The sequence below is a fragment of the Colletes gigas genome, unplaced genomic scaffold (genome assembly GCF_013123115.1).
Source record: "Colletes gigas isolate AHSC1104 unplaced genomic scaffold, ASM1312311v1 Colletes_gigas_Sc00011, whole genome shotgun sequence".
NCBI lineage: Eukaryota > Metazoa > Arthropoda > Insecta > Hymenoptera > Colletidae > Colletes > Colletes gigas.
This window is the reverse complement of record NW_025106640.1, coordinates 3,541,775-3,562,225: the sequence shown is the minus strand read 5'-3', so window position 1 is coordinate 3,562,225 and position 20,451 is coordinate 3,541,775. Positions and strand designations below refer to the sequence as shown.

The following is a 20,451-nucleotide window of genomic DNA, read 5'->3' as shown; positions in this document are numbered from 1 at the left end:
ATTCGAATGCCCTCAATTCAACAAAAGTGATAGCATTTGACGTTCGCCCTTGATTAGGTCGAAAGAAAATAATGATAAAATATTAACAAGTTGTTGATCGTCCAACGAGCTATCCGCCCCTGTGTACCAACCCCCCGACGGATCCACCGACTCCTCTTGGTAGGTCTCGCAGGCCGGAGCCTGACGCCCACGCGTCTTGGAAGCGCGATCGCGCGGCTGGAGTGATTCCTCGGGTTGCGCGCGCAACCCTCTCGCGATCGGTCGGCCCCGTCACCCCCGAGCCACCTCGCTCGGGGATCTTCGGGCGCGCTCGGTCGGCCCGCGACGAAGAAAGACGGACAGCGGTCGGTCGCGTCAGTACGGTGGGCGCTCTTCCGCGGAGCGCACCTAGATACGAGTGTGGGATTTGCCGCTCTCGCCCTTCGCGCGCGCAACTGGTGATCGATTCGCACTTCCGCCACGGGTCGGCCTCCTACGAACTCTCTCTCCGGGATCTGTCAAGGTCACACGGTGACAGCGAGAGACACCGTCGTACAGGTGCACGCCAACGGCGACTGGGCGTCCGCGTGCTCGTTCGAGAGGAAACGAGATATCCCCGTACCCATCGCGGCTATAACCTTCGACGGGAAAGAGATAAATTTCGCGGATGATCGACCATTACCCGCGCGATTTGTGAAACTTCGAGCCGGTGGATCGAGTGAACGGTCTTCGAGATATTAGTTTTGCAAAGGTTTTGCAGAAAAAGACGCGAATCAATCATCGAGGTTTTTTGAATAACTAATTTTGGAATATTTCGGAATTATTGATTTTAGCATTGGAAGAATCTTTTTAAATGATTTCGTTCACTAATGATGGTTGAAAATAATCTCTATTCACCGACATGCAAAGTTACCTCGCGATAAACGATCTGCTTTGATGCCTCTTCCGGGATTCGTTTACAACAATAATCTTTCTCTCTCGTGGAATACTAAATCCAGAGTAGGGAGGCGATTACGAGCCGTTGAGAGCGCACAGGGCACTTGCAACAGAAATACTGTTGAACTGTACTGTAAAGAGACTTTTCATACATGATACACTTAAGTTCGCGATGCAACGTCGAAGCCGCAATAATTAAGTTGGTGTTACATTATTAAATGCTCGACGTTCAAACGGATCGTAGTTAGTACTAATTGCCATGTGCTAATTTAATATAATTGTTTTGTGACCTTCGAGCAGCTCGCGTTCTCAATAAGCATTTCATAACCGTCACGCACGTAATCAGAGTTGCTTCAAGTTTTGTAGTTACACAAGTCACCGACGATCGTTTCGAGCGTTCGGTTTAATTTAAACGTCAGTTACATCGAACGTTCCTAGTTGCAAGCCTCGTGAATATTTTCATTTGACATTTAATTACATAAATTAAAAACTTGTATTACTTTTTCTTTTTACATTTCAGAGAATATCGAGCTAATTTGTATAATGAGTATTGACTTCAGACGAATGAATTTGTATCGAAATGCACGTTTTTGTTAAGAACTCGATTTGTAATACTTTTTCAATGATAAATGGAAATAACAAATAATCGTTCCCCAGGGTACTTGTAGATATTGTTTCATCGAATCGCGATCAACACCTCGATACACGTGCAGCTTTTATCAGGTCTGAAACGATCCCGGGAGAACGTCGAAACGGGGGATTAACGAGTGCTAATTAAAAGTTTCACGTCGGCTCGTTTTCAGTCGCCCGTCTCGTTCAGACGCAACTGGTGTTAAAATCATAAACCGTCGATTGTTAAAGCCGATCGACGAACACTACGGAGAAATAACCATTCACGATGGACGCCCAGTCGCTGTGTCTAACATCGTTTTGTTAGAAAACTTCTCGCGAGGCGAGGAATTCGTGGATGTCTGATCGAACCTCTGTTGGATTTCAAAAATTAAATGTTAACACTTTCGCAACTTTTCGCCCATCGAGACTTGGAAGAAGTAAAAGTGAACGAATTTGATTAAAGCTAACTAGTCAACTGGTCGCTAAGATACAAGAGATATTTTTGTTTAGCATCATATATTTAATTTCTCAAAAAGTTCCTGAAAAGGTAACATGTTTAAAAATTCTGCTTTAATAAAATGTACCTTGAGAATTTTATAAAGCGTCAGCGTGACGTTTACACTTAATTGGTTACTTTATCATAACTTGTTCCAGAGCGAGAGTTAATTAAATTGTTATCATCTTGAAAGGAACGTTTATACGTTTAACGTTATAATGCATACTTTTCCCTTTTCCGCTTTTAGTGGCGCAGTAAATGGATTTAGAAGTTAAAATAGACCGAACAAAGGATCCTCCGCGCAATAATCGCAACGGTTCACTTTTACCATTTTCATTCCCAAGGAAACATTTTTGCATAAAACGATTAATCATTGCCGAGCCACGATCAATCAATACGTTCTTTGCGAATGGGTTAACATGTTCAATGTCGCGGGAAATTGAAAGCAGAACGTTTCCAAGAAAATATTTGTTCGACCAAACTGTTTCTTTACGCTTTCGTTTCGCCTTTTTTGAAGTCCAACTTTGCTTCGAATAAATTGCTTCGGTGTCGCTTAGTTCCAGACATTCGCAATACTCGAATGCGCTTTATCCGCGCGATCGATTATCGTCTCGAAGATCACTCCACAGACCATTATGTTTCTAATGCAACTCTGCGACCCTTTACGCTCGAAACATCGAATATTTTCGATAATTTTAAAATGCAATACACTTGCACGAATTTAATTCTAATAATTTCCCAAATAAACCAGTAAATAATAAAAAAAATAAGATCGAGCGCAAAGCGGTGACTCTGCGCTTTTCCTAACACGCTTTTCGACTCGTTTCGACAGTCCGCACGCGTCACCCGCCATGACACCCACAGACACGATCGAAATCATCGAAATCATCCAGCAGTGACTGGAAGCGGTCTCAAAATCGTCTCGCGTCCACATAGATCCATCGCGAGTAGACTGATCGCGTACGCAAAAAAAAAAAAATCGTGATCCAGGAAACACTCGTCGAGGGATTCTCCCAGGGGTCCCCCGATCCTCGAGCCCCGATCTTTCCCCCCCTCCGTCGACCGAGCTGGTCGACGAGATATATCCCGGGCGACGGTAGTAGCGAAGCAAACACGAAATCCCAAAAGGACGAGATGAACGGCGTCGGTTTCCTGGCGGCCGTGAAAACGTTCGCGCCGGGCAGCCGTCGGCGTAGACGCTACGAGAAGCAGCAGAAAGTCTTGGAGCTACCTCCCGGATACGCGATGCAACCGGATGTCGTGCCCTGCTGGGACGCGGCGCCGCCCATCACCCCGCCAGCCGCGTTCCTGCCGCCCGGGTACAAAAAAGGCTTTCCAGGTGAGCCGATTTTTCCCAAATCTCGACAACATTCGCAAACAATACGCCTCCAGAGTCGAAATCCTACGAACTTCGAAAGGATTACATTTTTACATTCTGTACCTCGGATGCATCAAGCTCACGAGGACAGAGAAATTGTAAAAATTATCACAAAACAGGGGAAAACTAAATTGTATGCGATTATATATCAGAAAGCTCGTAGAAATAATTTTTTTCTTAGCCATCTTATAAACCTCGAAAGGGTTGGTTTTTTATATTCTCTAGTTATGGTACACCAAACTTACAAGGACAGGAAAATTGTAAGAGTTATTACCAAGCTTAGGGAAGCTAAATTATACGCAATTTAGTAAACCAAAAGCTTTTTATCTCCCTTAGGTATTTGACAATTTTATTTGCTACCAGAATGCTTGATACAGAAATTAAAAATATTGACAGCTCAAGACAATTGTATTTATTTTCTTGCTTTCTCATTATCTAATCGATTAACTACTTCAGGCACAGTTCGACAATCGTAAGAACTCAGTATGCATCGTGGTGTCTCTTTTTGCAGTTATTATTTCGTGGCTGAAAATGTTTTGGGTCAAACGGAATTGCGTTTTATATACTCTTGACACGCATAGCGCGGGTCACGGTTGCGTTTGTATTCTCGTACAGTAAATTAGCGGTTTTGTGGCCGGGTTGTGAATTTAAAAAAATTGGAGAGAATTACGTTCTTCCCTCTGGCTCGTAAGCTTAAGGGCTGGCAGGGTGCTGCATTTTATGCGATAGTTCAGAATTTTTAGAATTCAGAACGTTACGCTTTCGTTCTCCCGTTGCGGACTTCAGAGCCACCGGAATATTGCTTCCTTGGACTCGTGAGAATTTTTGAAACGGGAGTGGCGAGAATATTCATACGGACAAAAGTGGCGAACGAAAATAAATTTGTTATTTCCGCGAAGCAAAATTTCAAGATTTTTTTTGTTTGCAGTTCGAGGCGATGTCGTCGGAAACGTTAAAAATTCCACGGCGTTACGGTTTGTCTTTCTTGTTGAAAATTTCCCGGAGTTCACGAGGGTCGAAAGGCGATCCCTATCCTGAAAACTTCCCGAGGTATGAAGAGGTTGCAATTTCGCCGTTTCGATAAGGATATTCAAATTTCAGCGCAGCGTAGTTTTTTTTATGCTTTAATTAGAAAGTTTTAAAATCCTGAAAGGCTGCAGTTTCGTTCTCCAATTACGAATGTGCTGTATTTAACGGAGATGCCATTTCGAGGTGCAGTTTAATCCTCTAATTGTTCGTTTTCATAATACTTGTTCAGCGATCCAACAGAAATATCCTAATTTTCTAGCAAGTTTCAGATCAACGAAACCACATCTTTTATTCGTTATTCCCCGATTTATTTATATATAAATAACATTTTCCCCATCCCTCGTATTTGTTTTTGTCCAGAAAAGAAATGATCATTCATTTCCTTTGTCAGAATTTTCGAAAGGAATGGAAACCTTTCGTTTTCCAACGTTCACGCGCAAATATTGATGCTTCTCGGTCGATAGTGTTCATTATTTAACGGAAACATCCGTTTGTTTACCGCGGAACAGACCACGAAATCTTTCCTTTCTTTATTGCGTTGCAAATCGACGAGTGTGAAAAATTGAAACGTGTTTCACCGTATTTTTTCGACGATATTGCGATATCGTGTTCGGAGATACGGATCCTCTGTGTTTTCGATTTTTCCAAAAGAAAAAAAGAACCTTTTATAATTACTATCTCAATGCCGTTTCAATTTCATCGAGTATCAAATAGAAATGTATAATCCTTCTCTTTCGTACACGTTCTACGTAGAAATTCATACATTTACTTCTTTTTCCCTTCTGCGTAAATTAATTTTGTAATACCCGATTGGTCTTTCTAATAATAACATTATTATTTAAGTAACAAAGGAACTAATTCTTCTCTTTTTAATTCACAAACTTTTCCCCCGACAGAATACACTTTGATATTAATTTTGCCCCTACGAGGGATAATTATAAACGTCCCACGGGTTTAGAAATTTTTTAAAATAAACTTCTCCAAACCCTGTAACACGCGATCGATGGTTTCTACCGACTCGTTAATAACCCATTCGAGCGTATAACGCGATTATAAATACCAGATTAGAAAAACAAAATAGCGAAATTTCATTTTCTGTCTCATTGCCGCGGATAAAAACGCTAACTCGAAAGTAAAAACGAAAAAATTGACTCAGTTTTTAAATGCCCCCCGGGGGGGCACGAACCAGTTTTCGTTTCGAGCGACCATGCGACAATCGCGGTTACCGAATTGTCAAAATTGAAAACGTTTTCGGTGCCCGGTCGCTGCGAAATTGCCAATTAGTAATTTCGGTCGTTTGTCGATTACGCTTTATGGAAAACTGTGTCGCGTAAACAGGCGTGCCGGTGCAAATGTAAAATTATTCGAAATTTTTAAAGTCGCCTTCACCGCGGCATGAAACGTCATCGAGAGCTGCGGTTTTAAAACCCACCGCGACTCAAAAATATTTGCCATCCGATGCAACGACAGTTCACGTTTATTTACAAAAAGAATCTGCGTCCGTATTCGCGTGTGTTTTTTTTTACAAATATTGGTTTTCGCGAGACCAGAAAATTTTCACGGTATATAGTAAAAGCGATGATCCAAATTTTACGTACATTTAAAACAATATTAAGAGAAGGGAAAAATTTTAGAAAACAAAATACTCTTTTCAGCAGAGGGTTGAGAAGATCGACGAGGGATGAAATCTGGTTAGCCAAGCATGAATCCCAGAGTTCGTCCAACGTTTCTTTAGACAGGATTACTTTATACGCAAGCGAAGGGGTCGAAGTTTCGATGGAAAATTCGCAACCCCCGGTTGAACTTGAACTCCCTGGTGTCGTTCCTCCTTGGGTCCGGGGGGGTCAACAGCATTTTCATCGTCGAGACGTTTTCGGTCGATCCGTTCAGTCGTCCAGAAAATGTCCAATCGAATTTCAGCATGGCGACGGGTATCTGATCGCGATTCCACCCCCGATGCACCAACCTCGACTGACCTTTACCGACTTAACCTTTCACCCCCGGAACCTGATTCGTTTTTAAAAAGTTTCGTCGTTACCGGATACCGATTGAATTCGATAGTTCTCGTTTACCAAAATCTCTCTCGCTCTCTCTTTTTCTCTGGGGCTTACGCGTTATTGACTCTTTCGATTGTTCCACGCCGAGTCTCCCGGCGAATTGTAAAGGAATACGGGGCTTTCCTTTGTTTGCCGCGCCATTTCGCGCGAGCTTTACGCCTCCCCCGCGCTCCCCGTTAAGGTTTACAACGCCAAGTTTACGATACGGACGTGACTCCTTAGCTGTTTTTCAGATTTAACATCGCCGCGCTCTCTGCTCTGCTTTCCCTCTTTCGTTCGGTTCTTTACGAGACGGCGAAGTCCAAATTCCACTTACGATTCGGTTCCTCGTTTCTAGAAAATACTCCAATAATTATTTAGAGAAGGTTTTATTCCCTATTACGTTCTTTCGAAGAATATTTTTACGAATGCATTCTTTATTTATGAATCTGCTCCGAGTGTATGCGAGCGATTCTGGAAGTTCCAGAAAAACGAAGAAACGACGATATTTATGAGGGGAAAATACTGTCCCGAAACTTCCAAGCTCGTCTTTTTGTCGATGCTGAATCAATTCGATCTCACCGAGATTATTCAGCTAAAAGTTGAACGAGATTAAAGGCGATCCGCATTTTCTCGAAACTTGGGCGATGAATTATCAATTGTTCGATATTTCTTTCTTTAATTTAATTTCCATTTAACGACATTGGTAATATAAACTCTGAGAGTTAACACTCTGGAATGAATTTTGAATATAAGATTCACGAAAGGAAAACATGGTTAAATGGTGCAAATATAAAAAATTTACGACGACGGAAAAATTCGCGGAAACTTTCGAAACGCGAAACAATTTTCATATATTCTTGGAACATCGATCGCGATTCGTAAGCTCGAAACGATTCTTGGATCGTGAAACGTTTCGAAAAGTTGGCTCGCGACCGATGAAGGATTCGAGCAACATGGACGAGTAATTTCATAATTTTTCCAAAAACTGCAGAATAAAAAGTCACTTCTCTACGCAACGATTTACTGAATCGAAATTAATTTTCAAACGGGGTTTCGATTTTTGGAAAATTCCATCCCATCTAATAGCAAATGGAAGAGTGTTTTAATCCACGAATAAATACTTTTATTAAACGCAAAGTATACCGATCGTAGTTAATTTTATTTTATTCGGTAAATTTGTTCGATATCGTGAAAAATCGAAGACACAAAGTGGGGGAACGGCTGAGCTGCGACGATCGGGTCGAGGTCGAGTTCCTCGAGTTCCACGACGGACTCGCGAAGCTTATTAATGCGCGTCCCGACAACTGGGTCGGATTTTTCATTGATGAATCACGGGGGCGCCGTGCAAGAATTTCGGGTCTCGGTGCGCCCCAGTTTTGTCGCGATCCACCGTCTCCGTTTCCACTGAAATACAACGTCTGCATTGCCGGCGATAAATTCCCGCGCAGTTGCGTCTTCTTCGAGGTGAATACGCGTGGCTTAATACGGCCCGTCTGAGAAATTATTCATCGGGATTACGCGAGGTTCAACGACCTTGCATACTCGGTGCCAGACTCAGAAATTCAGCCAAAGATCCCGACAAAAATTAACCGAGACGAACAACTCACGATGGTAGATAAAATATCAATATTGCGTCTTCGATTAATTCCTCGCTCGACTGCTGCGTTTAAAAATATATTTCAACAGAACGTACCCAAAATAAAAATCAATCTCTCGAATCATAAATAAATTATATAAAATCGCGATCAAGTGGAGCCTGGAATAATTTAATATTACATAAACGAGGGACACGCGCTTCGGTTTCATTTCGATAATGGTTTCCCAGTCGTTTGATCAGCGATTTCGCGAATCCCGTTCCGGTTCTTTGTTTGCTGGTCGGTTCGTTTGATCGATGGCCACCGATTCGCTTCTATTTACCGGGGAAGTTTACGCCAAATGATATTTAAGCCCGCTGGAACTGGAAACGAGGCCCGCACGGATCCCGAAGTAATTACAAAACTGCAAGAAAAATCGCGTTCGCACGCTGGCAACGTTCCAGCGGATCGTCTACGGAGTCTGTATTTTCGTGTAAATTTAAACTTTCCTCGCCGGAGTTTTAATATATCCGCGATACGTGGAAGCTTTTCTGTGTTCGATCGTTCCCTCGCCGCGTCATCCATTCATGAAGTTTTCTGGAAGAAGTCGAATCTAAACAAATTATTTTTAAGACGGCCAATAAACTTTACGCCCATGATTATCCAGAAATTCATAGTCGTACAACGGATACTACGAAATGGATGTTTTCCGTTAATCAGAATCCTGGACGCGTAGTTTTGATATCGCCCCGTGGAGTGAAAACGCGGAATAACAATGAACGCGAATCTCTCGAGAGCAATGACGAAGCGCAATTAGCGGTTCGTTTGCAGAATCGAATCAGAGAATGGAGTAGCGTTTCCGCGCGCATAACGCGTCGCTTCGACGTCGAACGAATCGACGACATTTTTATTTCGCGACGAGCATCCACGGATAATAATTGTTTTTCGCTGCTATTCGTCGTTCGACAAGAATTTTAATTACGAAATCGATTTATCGCGCGATCGATGGAACGCGGAACGTTTGAAAAGAGAATTTACGGTCGCTTTTTTCCGCGCAAATGGCAAAAAATCGTCATCGAATCACGGTGGCGCGCTTCGCGAAACAAAGGGTGCAAATTAAAAATAAACGTTCTTTTGTTTGCCGCATGCCGATCGCGGAAAAATGGCCGGGACAATGGAACTGTTAATTAATTTCGATCCTTTTAGACGACATTCATAAAGATCGCTGTTTTCGACGTATAGTTTCGAGTTTCGTCATCCGGAAAACCAGCTTGTATCTGGTTGCTTTTCAGCCTCTCCCTCGGGTTGTAAACCTTTCCAAGAGTCGTCTCATCGTCTTGGAAAAAGAAGCGGAAAATCACGTACAGGGCAACGGGAACGATTCGTTGCTCTTCCAACAATGGCTCCCTTTGGTGTCGTTGCACCCTGAATGGGAATGGTCGTCGCCAATTACGGTTCAGGCCGCGGGTACGCGCACGCGAAAAAACACGAAACGCCGGAGACAAGGCTGTATTTTTCAATGGGCATTAACGAGAACGCGCGTCGGCGAGACGCGTTATTACGCGGGTTCGTTTGTAATAACAGTAACGCGACGCTCCCATTCACCGTCGTGCGGCCAGACGACGTCGACGTCGCTAAACTTGGCGACGGAAAAAACATTGAACGCCTGGGAACACTTACGTTAATTACGACCAGAGCCGGAACCGTTCGAACAAATTTAATATTCACGGAATCTACTTTCCTAATTTTTAAACGGGGCCAAAACATCCAAACTCGCGTTATAATACTTTCTTAATACCAAGTCATCCTTAGAATTGAATTTTTAAAGTAACGAAACTCGAATTCCATTTCGACAGAGTTTCGTCGTCATTCGTTGTATCGTAGGAGAGATTTAAGTGCAACAGATACTCGAGAATCTCGTTACACGATATTCAAGAACGCACGACACGCCGAGTTGTTGGCGGTTGGTTAAATACACTGTGTTCGACGCTCCGTTGCGCTGGCGTGGGTGATTTCATTTCTGATTCGCCCGTTTCGTTCGTGCCTCCGCGCGTCGAACAGCGCACGGAAGTGTTAAGTTCTCGTAATTAAAGCTGCAATTACCCGAATACCCCAACGAGAGCGGATACGTATTGATCGTGGATGATAATAGCTCCCTGTTACTCTATTATTAATTTCTGGCTCGGAGATTTCGGTGCTCTCTGTGGACTGCAATAATTTCCACACGGATTTCGATGCTGTCTCGTAATGACTGCACAATGAGGATAAATGTCCGATTGGATTTGTTTGTACCCTCGTTTCTATGTTATTGTTTAAAGAATACTCTATAATCGTGTGTTAAATACCCTTGTCTCAGATTTGTTCAATAATGAAAGCTACAAACTGTACTATTAATTTATTTTGACGCTAGTTTCTCCCAACTCAAATTCACATATATTAAAAATTTACATAACACTTCCTATCTAGATTTTCCACGTCTTGCATTTGCATTTGGTTCAGAAAATTCCCGAGGCCTTTTTATTTCGAAGCTGAACTTAACCCCGAATCACTTTTTACGAAATGACCGGATTGTAGACGAAAGGGAGTTCCTTTCTAATATTTTTCAGTCGTCGAAAGTTCTGAAAAAACGATGGCCGACGCTCGCGCGAATTCCGATATCGATGCAGCGTCCGCCGCGATCTATGCCCGGTGATTTCAACGCCGATGGAACGCTCGAACGATATCGTTCGCGTTCGAGGAGTTTCCTGTAGCGAACGACGCTGTACAATTTTCCACGGGCGGTTTGTATCGCCGGAAAAAATATTTCTCTCGCGGTGCTTTATGACGCACGTTAAAACGCAGCCCAGGAGTGCACACAAAGCGTCGTGACGCCAGTACCGACTGCGTAGGCGCCCTTTCTTCTGCGTTCGTTCGCGGTAATCTTGACCGTGGTCATTTGCCATTTTAAAATATTCTCCCGTCGACGCAATTTCTAAAAAAGAAACGTTTTGTAGAAGTTGAAAAGTTGAGTAATTTGAAAAGGTTGCTATCGAGAAATCCTTCCAGAAACATGTTACCGAAGCATTGAGTTTGTAATCAAAGTTGATTCAAACTTCTGGTCTAATTAACGTTTCAATGAAATTTCGCGAGATTTCTGCGCGTCGAGTTCGTGTTCGAGGAAGAAGAGAAACGTTTCTCCGCGCGATAAAGCGTCGCGAGAAGTTAAATGAGCCGCGTTGAGGCGCAACGTAAGATGAGATACGACGTGGGCGTAATGTAAAATGCACGGGGAACAAGAAACGACTCGCGTATTTTATTTTAATTCTACACGACTTTTACTCGTCGGGCGTTTGTTTCCTATTCTTTCCGCCTTGAATCCAACCTCGCGCCCAGCGCTGTTTTGCATAATGCACGCCGGGTGCAACGATACTAAACGAGCCTCCGCGCCTCGGTTGCTGGTGTCGACTAAAAGCCTCTCTCGCTTCCATCGAGGCAGGGTTCGCGTTATAAGCGAGCGTTTGCTCCTCGTAACCGCGGAACACTCGCCTCGAACGGAATCGCGAACTCGTTTGCCACTCTGTGAATATTACAGGATGCACGGAATCTTGAATCCGGACCCAGCAGATAGTTATTTCGAGCCAACGGTGGGCGTACATGCGAACAATAACGGTTGCATTGCTAAAATTTTGATAATAAGAACTAACGAAACAGGAATTCGTTGCATATATATTAAATCTATATTACATCGAAATACCCTCCATTTTGAATCTCCAGGTTATTTCTGAGATTATTTTTAAGGTCTACAGTTTAACCATTTCTTGGTAAAGAGAAGTTATGTGTTTAAGAAATTATTAATTTAAATATTATTTGGGTTTTGTTGGACAGATATTTAACAGGCTGTTTTTTTAATTTCAGGTGAGTCGAATGGAAAATCTTTAACGAAAGATAGTCGATACGATTCTCGGTTAAATCGAGGTGAGTCGTGCTTGTGTTCATTAAGGCGTGTAAAGTTGATTAGGGTTGCTATTGATCAACACGAAACTATTGCAGTATTTGGAATAGTTTGATTCCCTTCAAACAGTTTAGAAGCTCTAACGTTTAACCAATACATAATTTATTAGGATCAGAATATTTCAATATCGAGGTCGACAGTTACCTTGATATTCAAGTGAAAAAAACAAGTTACGAATCTCTGTTGCTTATTAACTTTCCATTATTTTATATTTATCGTTTGTACATGATCGATGTTTGTTTGTTAAAATAGTATTTTGTTCCTTTCTACCAACACTCTGATATTAATCACAATTTTTATTGTCATGGTTGTTGCATGCTATATTTCTATAATTTGTGTAGACAGTAACGTGTTTGGATATCCCTGATATTTGAAATATTTTTGTGTTTAATTAGATGTTACGAAACTTCGATAATGCCGATAATCACAGAATAGATAGCTCTAATACGAAATTGCTTGGAAGTCTACGCCTTAAAATATTAAAATATTCCCCCAGGCGCCACGATATCGGTGCATTAAAATTTTCGCTTTAATATCAAAGACGTTGCGAAATGGACGCTCTTGCGCGTTAAAAAATTAACTTTTAATTAGGTTTTAGAGCGAGCCGCGTCGTTCGTTTTATCGACAATCGATGGAGATGCCAATATTCCGATGTGGGATCGTTTCATGAAACTGCAATTTGTGGATAATTATCGGTCGCCGCGCGACAGCGAATCGGGATCATTCGTGTCGACACTGACGGCTAATTAGTGTCGCACTTTCGTGCGATCGGTCGACGCTGATTTAACGATAGAACGCGAATTCCAACGGACAGGATAATTCCACCGAAATTCGAGCTTCGTACGGCGCCTGGGTATTTTTACCGCCTCAACCTCAATTCATACTTAATTCTCAACAACAGTAAATTAGTTAACTGGACGAAGCTTCTTACACTTTCTATGCAATTTTACTTAATTTCTATCTATTCGCCGCTGTGCTCCAAACATCATATTTCACTCTTCTTCCATTTTCTGAGGATGAAGATCCTCTCATTACTCATCGAGATCTTGCAATTCTACGAATACTAAATTAACCCCTAAGTGGACTCTCAATCTCAACTGAATTATTTTTGCCAAATTGGTAAATGGAAATCAACTTTGAAGCGTTCGAAAAATAATGAACCAACGGAGGATTACATAAATTTTCAAATAAATACATTTACATATATTAAACGATAGTCAGTTTAAAATTTCACGCATTTTATGCATTTCGTTCTTCTTCGTTACGGATCAAGTCTTCCAAGGATTTAACCCTGGAAAAGAGGGGGCACGCCCATCGATACGAAATAATTTATTCCGACGAGCGATATCCAGTTTCAATTGTTATTGGAATAATCGGCAGCTCGGTTTTTTCTCGTGAAATCCACGGTTTGCAAATCGTATTAAGCGTTTTGCCAGTCGCAGCTGCAACGCGGCCCGCTTCTCGCAGCTGTTTCCAACGGGGCGATAAAAGGATCGCCGTATTAACCCCGGCCGCCTCGAATATATTCCACGCGTCGCCGAGCTCCCATCGGCGTTTCGACGCTCGTAGCCAGCGCGAGGCTATCGCAAAAACGGTAATTCGACGTCTGGCAGTCGCGATCGCGTTACACGGTCATTCCGGGCGATGATCGTTCTCGCGTTCCCGTTGCGCGAGATTAATCGAACCGCGAACAAGAACGCCAATCGAATCGCGCGACCGGAAACGCGTAGCCTCGATAAAAAAAAGAAAAAACCGTCGCGCGGTTGGCAAATGGACCCTGGAATTTTTTAAGGAACTTCGCGAAATTTCGTACTATTTTAGAATATTTTCCTCGAAATGGAGCCATTTAATTGAAAACGTTCGGAGCAAATAATTGAACGATGGGGCAGTTATTGAATTTTAATTATTTAATCACTTGCGGTGAATCTAACGATCCTGGATGGCTGTTCGAATTATTAACCTTTTAAATATTAAGTTACATTGTGAATAAACCATTCTCTTGGTGCTTTATATAACTTAAAGTTGGAGTGTATGTTCTACAATTTGTCTTCTGCAAAGTTCGTTGGTATTGTATATTTTTATTTGAAATTATAATTGCTCGTAGAGCTTCTTGTTCTTTTGACAGAACAACTTCGAAGTTGGAATATATTTACTACAATTTGTCTTCTGCAAAGTTCGTTGGTATCGTATATTTTTATTTGAAATTGTAAGTTTTCGAAGAGCTTGTTCTTTTAAAAGAACAACTTCGAAAACTCCTTGAGAAATTATCATTTTAAATAAAAATAATACGAAGTTTGCACGAGACATATATAATATAGGACTAGAAAACTTCTAAATAATATAAACCAACAAGAGAACGTGTTTTTAACTTCCAGTACCATTTTATTTAACATCGATACAGATTTTACAATTCCATCCAGTCCCATGATTATCTCATTGCGGTGAGAATTTCGTTTCTAAGGACGACACGAGCACGATGGTCGAGGAACGCCGAAATTGGGGTTTTCGGGGGTTAATATCGCAGGGGTTGGCGTAGTCGTTAGAGCCTCAGAGGTTCGACGCAAAGAAACCACGTTCGCGTTTCTCGCGTTGCAAGCGGGTTCCAGAGGAAATCGGTGTGTGGGAGCTGTGTCTCGTTAGATAAAATACAAACGTCCCGGTTCCTTTTAGGCCGTGGTTCGTAATGGACGAGCCCGTGGTCCATCCCCGGGGGAAAGGGGACTAGGTTACGAGCGGGCAGATCGCGAAAGCCCCACGGGCCATTAATCAGACGTTAAACCCACGAAAAGACAGAGGCCGAAAAGCCCCTGGTTTGATCGCGGTCGGGTGGCTGTTTTTTACGACCGAGCCGGCAGATTTCCGAGGACAGAAACTCCTCGCCACTATTGACCCACTTTTATGGCCCCTCCGGTTTTTATTCGCCGATCGACGTTTCCTCCGATCGGTGTTCATTGCCCGGGCATAAAAAAAAAAAGCGTCTCGTCGAGCGTCGTAAATCGAAATTAAATAAAACCCGAATCAAAATTTTCGACAAAGAACGAGAAGACACTCGTATTGGAAATTTAAATTATTCATGATTACATCCCGGCATCCAGCGGGCTCTTTATTAACAATCGTACCTTGGGAAGATTCCCCCCATTCTTCTCCCGATAAATCCTCAAAAATTCTATTCAACGCTGCCTGCGAACGGGAGCCTCTGAAAGGAGGGAAATTCCAATAAAAGGAACACGGGTACAGTTCCTTAATTGAAGCGCGGCGAACGTCGTCGCGAGACGTTTCGCGGAGATAAAAATTCATAAATGCGAAATCGAACGAGCCGTTTACTTATGAAAATAGAATCCCTCCGCGAGAACCGTTCTTACGTTTCTTATTCCCGGGTAGATTCTTCGCGCGAAACTGGAACAACTCCAAACGTTGAATTTTTATCGTAAAACGTATATCGTTCCCGCGAAAAAAGGTGACACGATTAAGAAGTTTTCGATTTGGGAATTGTCCAACGAGTCGTAGGAAAATATTTAATATATTACAATTCTGACTCGTGATTAAACACAGCGTGTCTGGTATGGCAGTCGACGTTGTTAGTGTCGCCACAGTTAATGGTTTAATGCATCCAGTGGAATCCGAATCAAAGTATCGTGAAATCGAGATCCATCCGCTCGAGGAATCCTCTCAAGTCGCGACTCGAAACAACTCGAGTTTCCTTCCCAAGATTGCTGTTGTTAGCTTTCGCCTCCACGAGCATTAGGACTTCGCGTTGATCAACAAACTTAAGGCATATGTTAGTCGAACTATTCCATGTAACCGCAATTACAACTTTGGAATAAGACACACAATGGACCGTCTCAATTTTCAACCTGTTTTCAGTATACAGAAATTAAGAAACAATAGCAGAGCTATTATTATTAAGATTCCTTTCTCAGAGGAATTTGTTCATTCTATAAACTACGAACGAACACATTTTTACCTTTCGTTTCTCCATCTCCCTTCGACACTTATCGAAATAATTTATCAATTAAAGCGATCGATCGTTCATTGTGATTTCTAACGACCATCGATACTTCACGAAGCCAGACTTTTCTTTCTCTGCGTCGTTGTGTAAGTAATGGACCAGCCAGTCCCATAATTTCGCGTTATCGTGATTTCCCAACGAAGATATAGCATCGTGCAACGCGCAGTCGATACGTTCTTACGGAGTGCTCGTGTTCGCGGCGATCGTAGAAGCAATAATGCTGTCGGTGGACAAGGTCGTTCGCGATAAATTGTGTTTCAACCCCCGTGCAGTCCGGGGGTCGGTTTATGGAATCCCGCGTATGATTAATATATGAACAGAGCGGAATATCCCCGCGGACCAGTCAATCCGTTTGATTTCCATCGTTTGCGTTTGCTTTGCTGAATTTATATTCCGTCGCCACTTGGGAGTTTTTGTTCGACGGTTCGACGCAAACGAGCACGAGAGCCGATGAAATATTCAATTCGACGAAAGTATTCCAACATATCGCGCTCGATGATTTCTATAAAACTATTTTCGACAAGCTTTTAATAGCGTTTCATGTGGAGCATAGGAGAGTCTGTAACTTGTTCAAAAAATACGGTGAACGTCGTTGGAAGGCAAACAAAGCTCGAGCGAGATCTCGACTCGATTCAGCGCCGTTTGAAGCGCGGTGTTTCTACATTTGTTTAAAACAACAGACGCAAAGTTTGCGCGGAAAGTGTTCGCGCGTCGGGAAGACAAAGAAGAACTTCATTTGATATAACAACACGACCAGGGCCGAGGAAACATCGCGCTAACAGCGTTACACGCAACGCGTTTGCATCTCGCTGATTTCTCCTATTTAAACGCGAAATTTCTAACCGGTGAGTTTCGCGTTAACGTTATAACGAAATTAAAAACAAACTTACTAATAATATTTATTCTATTAGTACAGCCTGTCGATTTAGCGAACGGTGTTGCAAAAAATTCTAAATTAGCCGCTGTAAACAAATTATTTGGAGCCAGTCCATTGCTTCTAATTTCAACGACGAATCAGACTGCATATAGCCAGTGTGCACGTGACTTGGACGTCGAGAATTGCAGAGAATCAATAAACATGGGTCGTCAAATTAGTCGTTTTTGAAGTATTCTGTTATTCCGGTTACAAGCTAATGGCTGCTTGCGCGACTATATACACGTACTGTGGAATTAACCGATAGCTCGAGAACTCTGTGTTTGAACAAATGCCAGGCGATATTATTTCTTGAAGCGTTAATTGGAGGAAGAGGCGGCCGCGTCGGTTTTACAAAAGCTAACGTAACCAACTTCGCGGACAATTAAAAAGCTCGACCTTCGAAACGCTACTTGCGAACGTAGTCGCGGAATATAGAAAAGTTGCGGAAAAACAGAACGCTGAAGAGTCGATCTCCGGTGGCACGAGACCCGTGAACGAAACCTCTAATTAAAAAATAAAAAAGGATAAATTTTCTTATTTAATATTATCTCTGGATATTTTACTTCGTGTTTCGAAGCGCGAAAATTAATAGAAAAATTTCAAGGGAGACGCGACGAGATTAAATCGAGAGGAGGATGTGTCGTCTGGTCTTTCGTTAATTCCGCGCGTCTGGGGTGTGTCGAGTAATTAATTGGAATCGACCGAGCGTAGAAATTCTCTCTTGGAAGATTCCAGGAGATCGCCGTTATATTCGCCGACCAGCCGGAGTTCCTCTCCCGTTTCTCACCCTGTCGCAAAAAGGAAGAGCGATCGATGCCAGGAGGAAAACGCGCCGGTGTCGACGACCTCGTCGTGACGCACACCAACCCCACCGCTCGAAAATCCCGCACGCTCGTGCCTCGGGATCGCTCTGCGGCGTTTTCGCCCACTGTTTGCCGCTGATTTTCTACAGATTTCCTCGGGTCACTGGCCCCACGGAGACAATCCGTGACCTTTTTCCTCCTACCGTGCCCATTAAAGGGTCGTTCACACTGGACCACTGGAAATAGATGATCAGGAATTCACACGAAACTGTCGAACATGTAATTCTCAACCACTTTCAGGCACTTTAAAATCTTCTGATGCCACGGAATAATAGGAAATTAACAATCTGTGGTCTTGGTTCAATTTTATATTGATAATTTAAAATCTGTGTGTTTTTATGACTCCCTCGTAGCTCGAATTCGAATGAAATTTTAGTTCAAATGTCTTTGATAGTACGAGGGTGGCAAATAAATGAGAGAGACGGGGGCGTTTGATGCGAAATAATCCGGTTATAATGCGCAGAAGCTCCGTTTTAATTGAAGCGTTGAAACGGACGAGTGTTTCGTAGAAACAACGAAACGGTGATAGAGCGACGACGTAGGAGGACCAGTTAATTACAGTAGGAGTGGTGGGTGTGATCGGAGTTTCGACGATACAGGGAGCCTTTAACCGCATCGCTGTTCGCCAAGTAGAACCGCTAAAAGCCGCATTACGGCGCGTCTGACCTTAGGGCGAGCGAAACTACTGGAGTCAAACATCCTGTCCGACGCGATCGAACGAGCAGAAAGTTTCGAAACCTGCGAGGACTGTGGGCGGCTAAACTCGCACGGTGTGTACAAATTTAGCGTGAACGGGTTAATTGCGGCTGACGTAACACGTGCTGAACGGGAGAGATACATTCGGTTCTAAATTATACGAATTAGGGGATAGAAACGTCATCTGACAAACTCGTGCAGCTCTCGTGGCAAATATCTTGTAACAACAACCGTCCGAAACACGATAAAACGTCGCTTTTATGCGGTAAAATTGTTCTTGACTTGGTTGAATTGGTCAGACATTGTATTTTCGGTAAAGAATTTTTTTCTCGAAAGTGAGTACGATTTCAGGGGTATGTGTATTCACCAAAAATGATTGTAATTGACCTCTGCAGCAAAAAATTATTTTTCCAGAAGGATTTGAAATTTTTTTTTCGCCGAAATATTTAGGCGTATACTGAATTTTTTTCTCGAAAGTGCGTAGGATTTCGGGGGTATATTTATTCACCAAAAATTATTGTAGTTGACCTCTGCAGTTAAAAATAATTTTTCCAGAAGGATTTGAAATTTTTTTTTTCGCCGAAAAATTTAGGCACCTACCCCATGTCGATTTTTCTTAAATATCTGTTTTTGATTTTTACTCAATTTGGTTGACGCTCTACAAGAAAGTTGTGTAATACTTTTCTGTAGGTATCCATAGGTTCTATCTCAGAAAAAAATTTCATTCAAATATATTCACTATTATAGGAGTTATGAACGTTTGAAAATTGGGGCACTTTTATGGGGTTTTTCTCATTTTACGGGGTTAAGGAACAACTTTTTCAATATTTTTAGAATGTCTACATATTCTCCACTGAAATACGCGTTGTTTGCATTTTGAAACATTAAGATCCTCCAATCCGTTCAGAAGTTATGGTGTTTTAAAGATACGCATGAAATTTCAGTAGAACGTCTAAACGAATGGTCAGACATGATATTTTCGGTAATGAATTTTTTTCTCGAAACTGCTTAGGATTTCCGGAATATGTGTATTGACCAAACATGATCATAATTGACCCCTGCAACCAAAAATAATTTTTTTAGAGCGATTTAAAATTTTTTAATTTCGTCGTATTTCACACCTTCTCGAATTTTTTTCTAGAAAGTGGGTAGGAATTCGGGGCTATGTGTATTGACCTAAAATGATTGTAATTGACCCCTGCAACCAAAAATAATTTTTTTAGAGCGATTTGAAATTTCTTAATTTTATCGAATTTCACACCTTTTCGAATTTTTTTCTAGAAAGTGGGTAGGATTTCGAGGGTGTGTGTAGTCACCAAAAATGATTGTTACTGCCCCCCGCAACTAAAAATAATTTTTTCAGAACGATTCGAAATTTATTAATCTCGTCGAAAAATCCGGGTGTCGGATAATCGAAAATGTAGTAAAATTGCAAGAATTAAGGAATCTCGAAGGGATAATAACTGCATGGGAATCTTCTTCAAACTAAATTTTTAAAATCGTCACAATATTGAGAAAAGGTTGCAGAGGCAATGGGATATACAATAGACGGAATATAATTAACCGCGTTAACAGATAATTGAATGCTCAAACAACGAAGAGATTCGGAAGCTGTGCCCCGTAGCAAGATAGCGAGAAGTTCGTGTCAGGCAGTCTGGTCGAAATTAGCATTTCAAGACGCGTAACAAGCTCTTAACACGTAAAATCGATCGAAGTGCAAACGGGGGATGCGCCGCGGCGTGTTTCCTGGCGTCTGACCTCTCCAAACAGTAACCAACGATAACGTTGCACCTGGCTTGACAATCTCGCCATGGCGTCCTGAAATTCCCACCGACCTTCTATCGATCTCGACGACGTTACGTACTCGCGCGGCGAATCGAGTTGTTTCGTCGAATCAACAAATTCGCGAATTAAGAATAGCCCGATTTCTCGA

General features: G+C 42.2%; 1 protein-coding gene across 11 annotated transcripts in view; it reads left to right on the top strand.

Annotated features, from left to right (window-relative positions):
• The window catches only part of LOC122398466 (phosphatase and actin regulator 4), a 267,861-nt gene that overhangs the window by 210,072 nt on the left and 37,338 nt on the right, over window positions 1–20,451 (top strand). For 8 of the 11 annotated variants that reach the window (XM_043398329.1, XM_043398322.1, XM_043398323.1 and 5 more), the window contains one exon: window positions 11,938–11,997. The exons of the other annotated variants lie outside the window; for them this stretch is intronic. In XM_043398329.1, coding sequence (XP_043254264.1) covers window positions 11,938–11,997 — 60 coding nt within the window. The remainder of the gene's footprint in view (window positions 1–11,937; window positions 11,998–20,451) is intronic. 11 annotated transcript variants of the gene reach the window in all.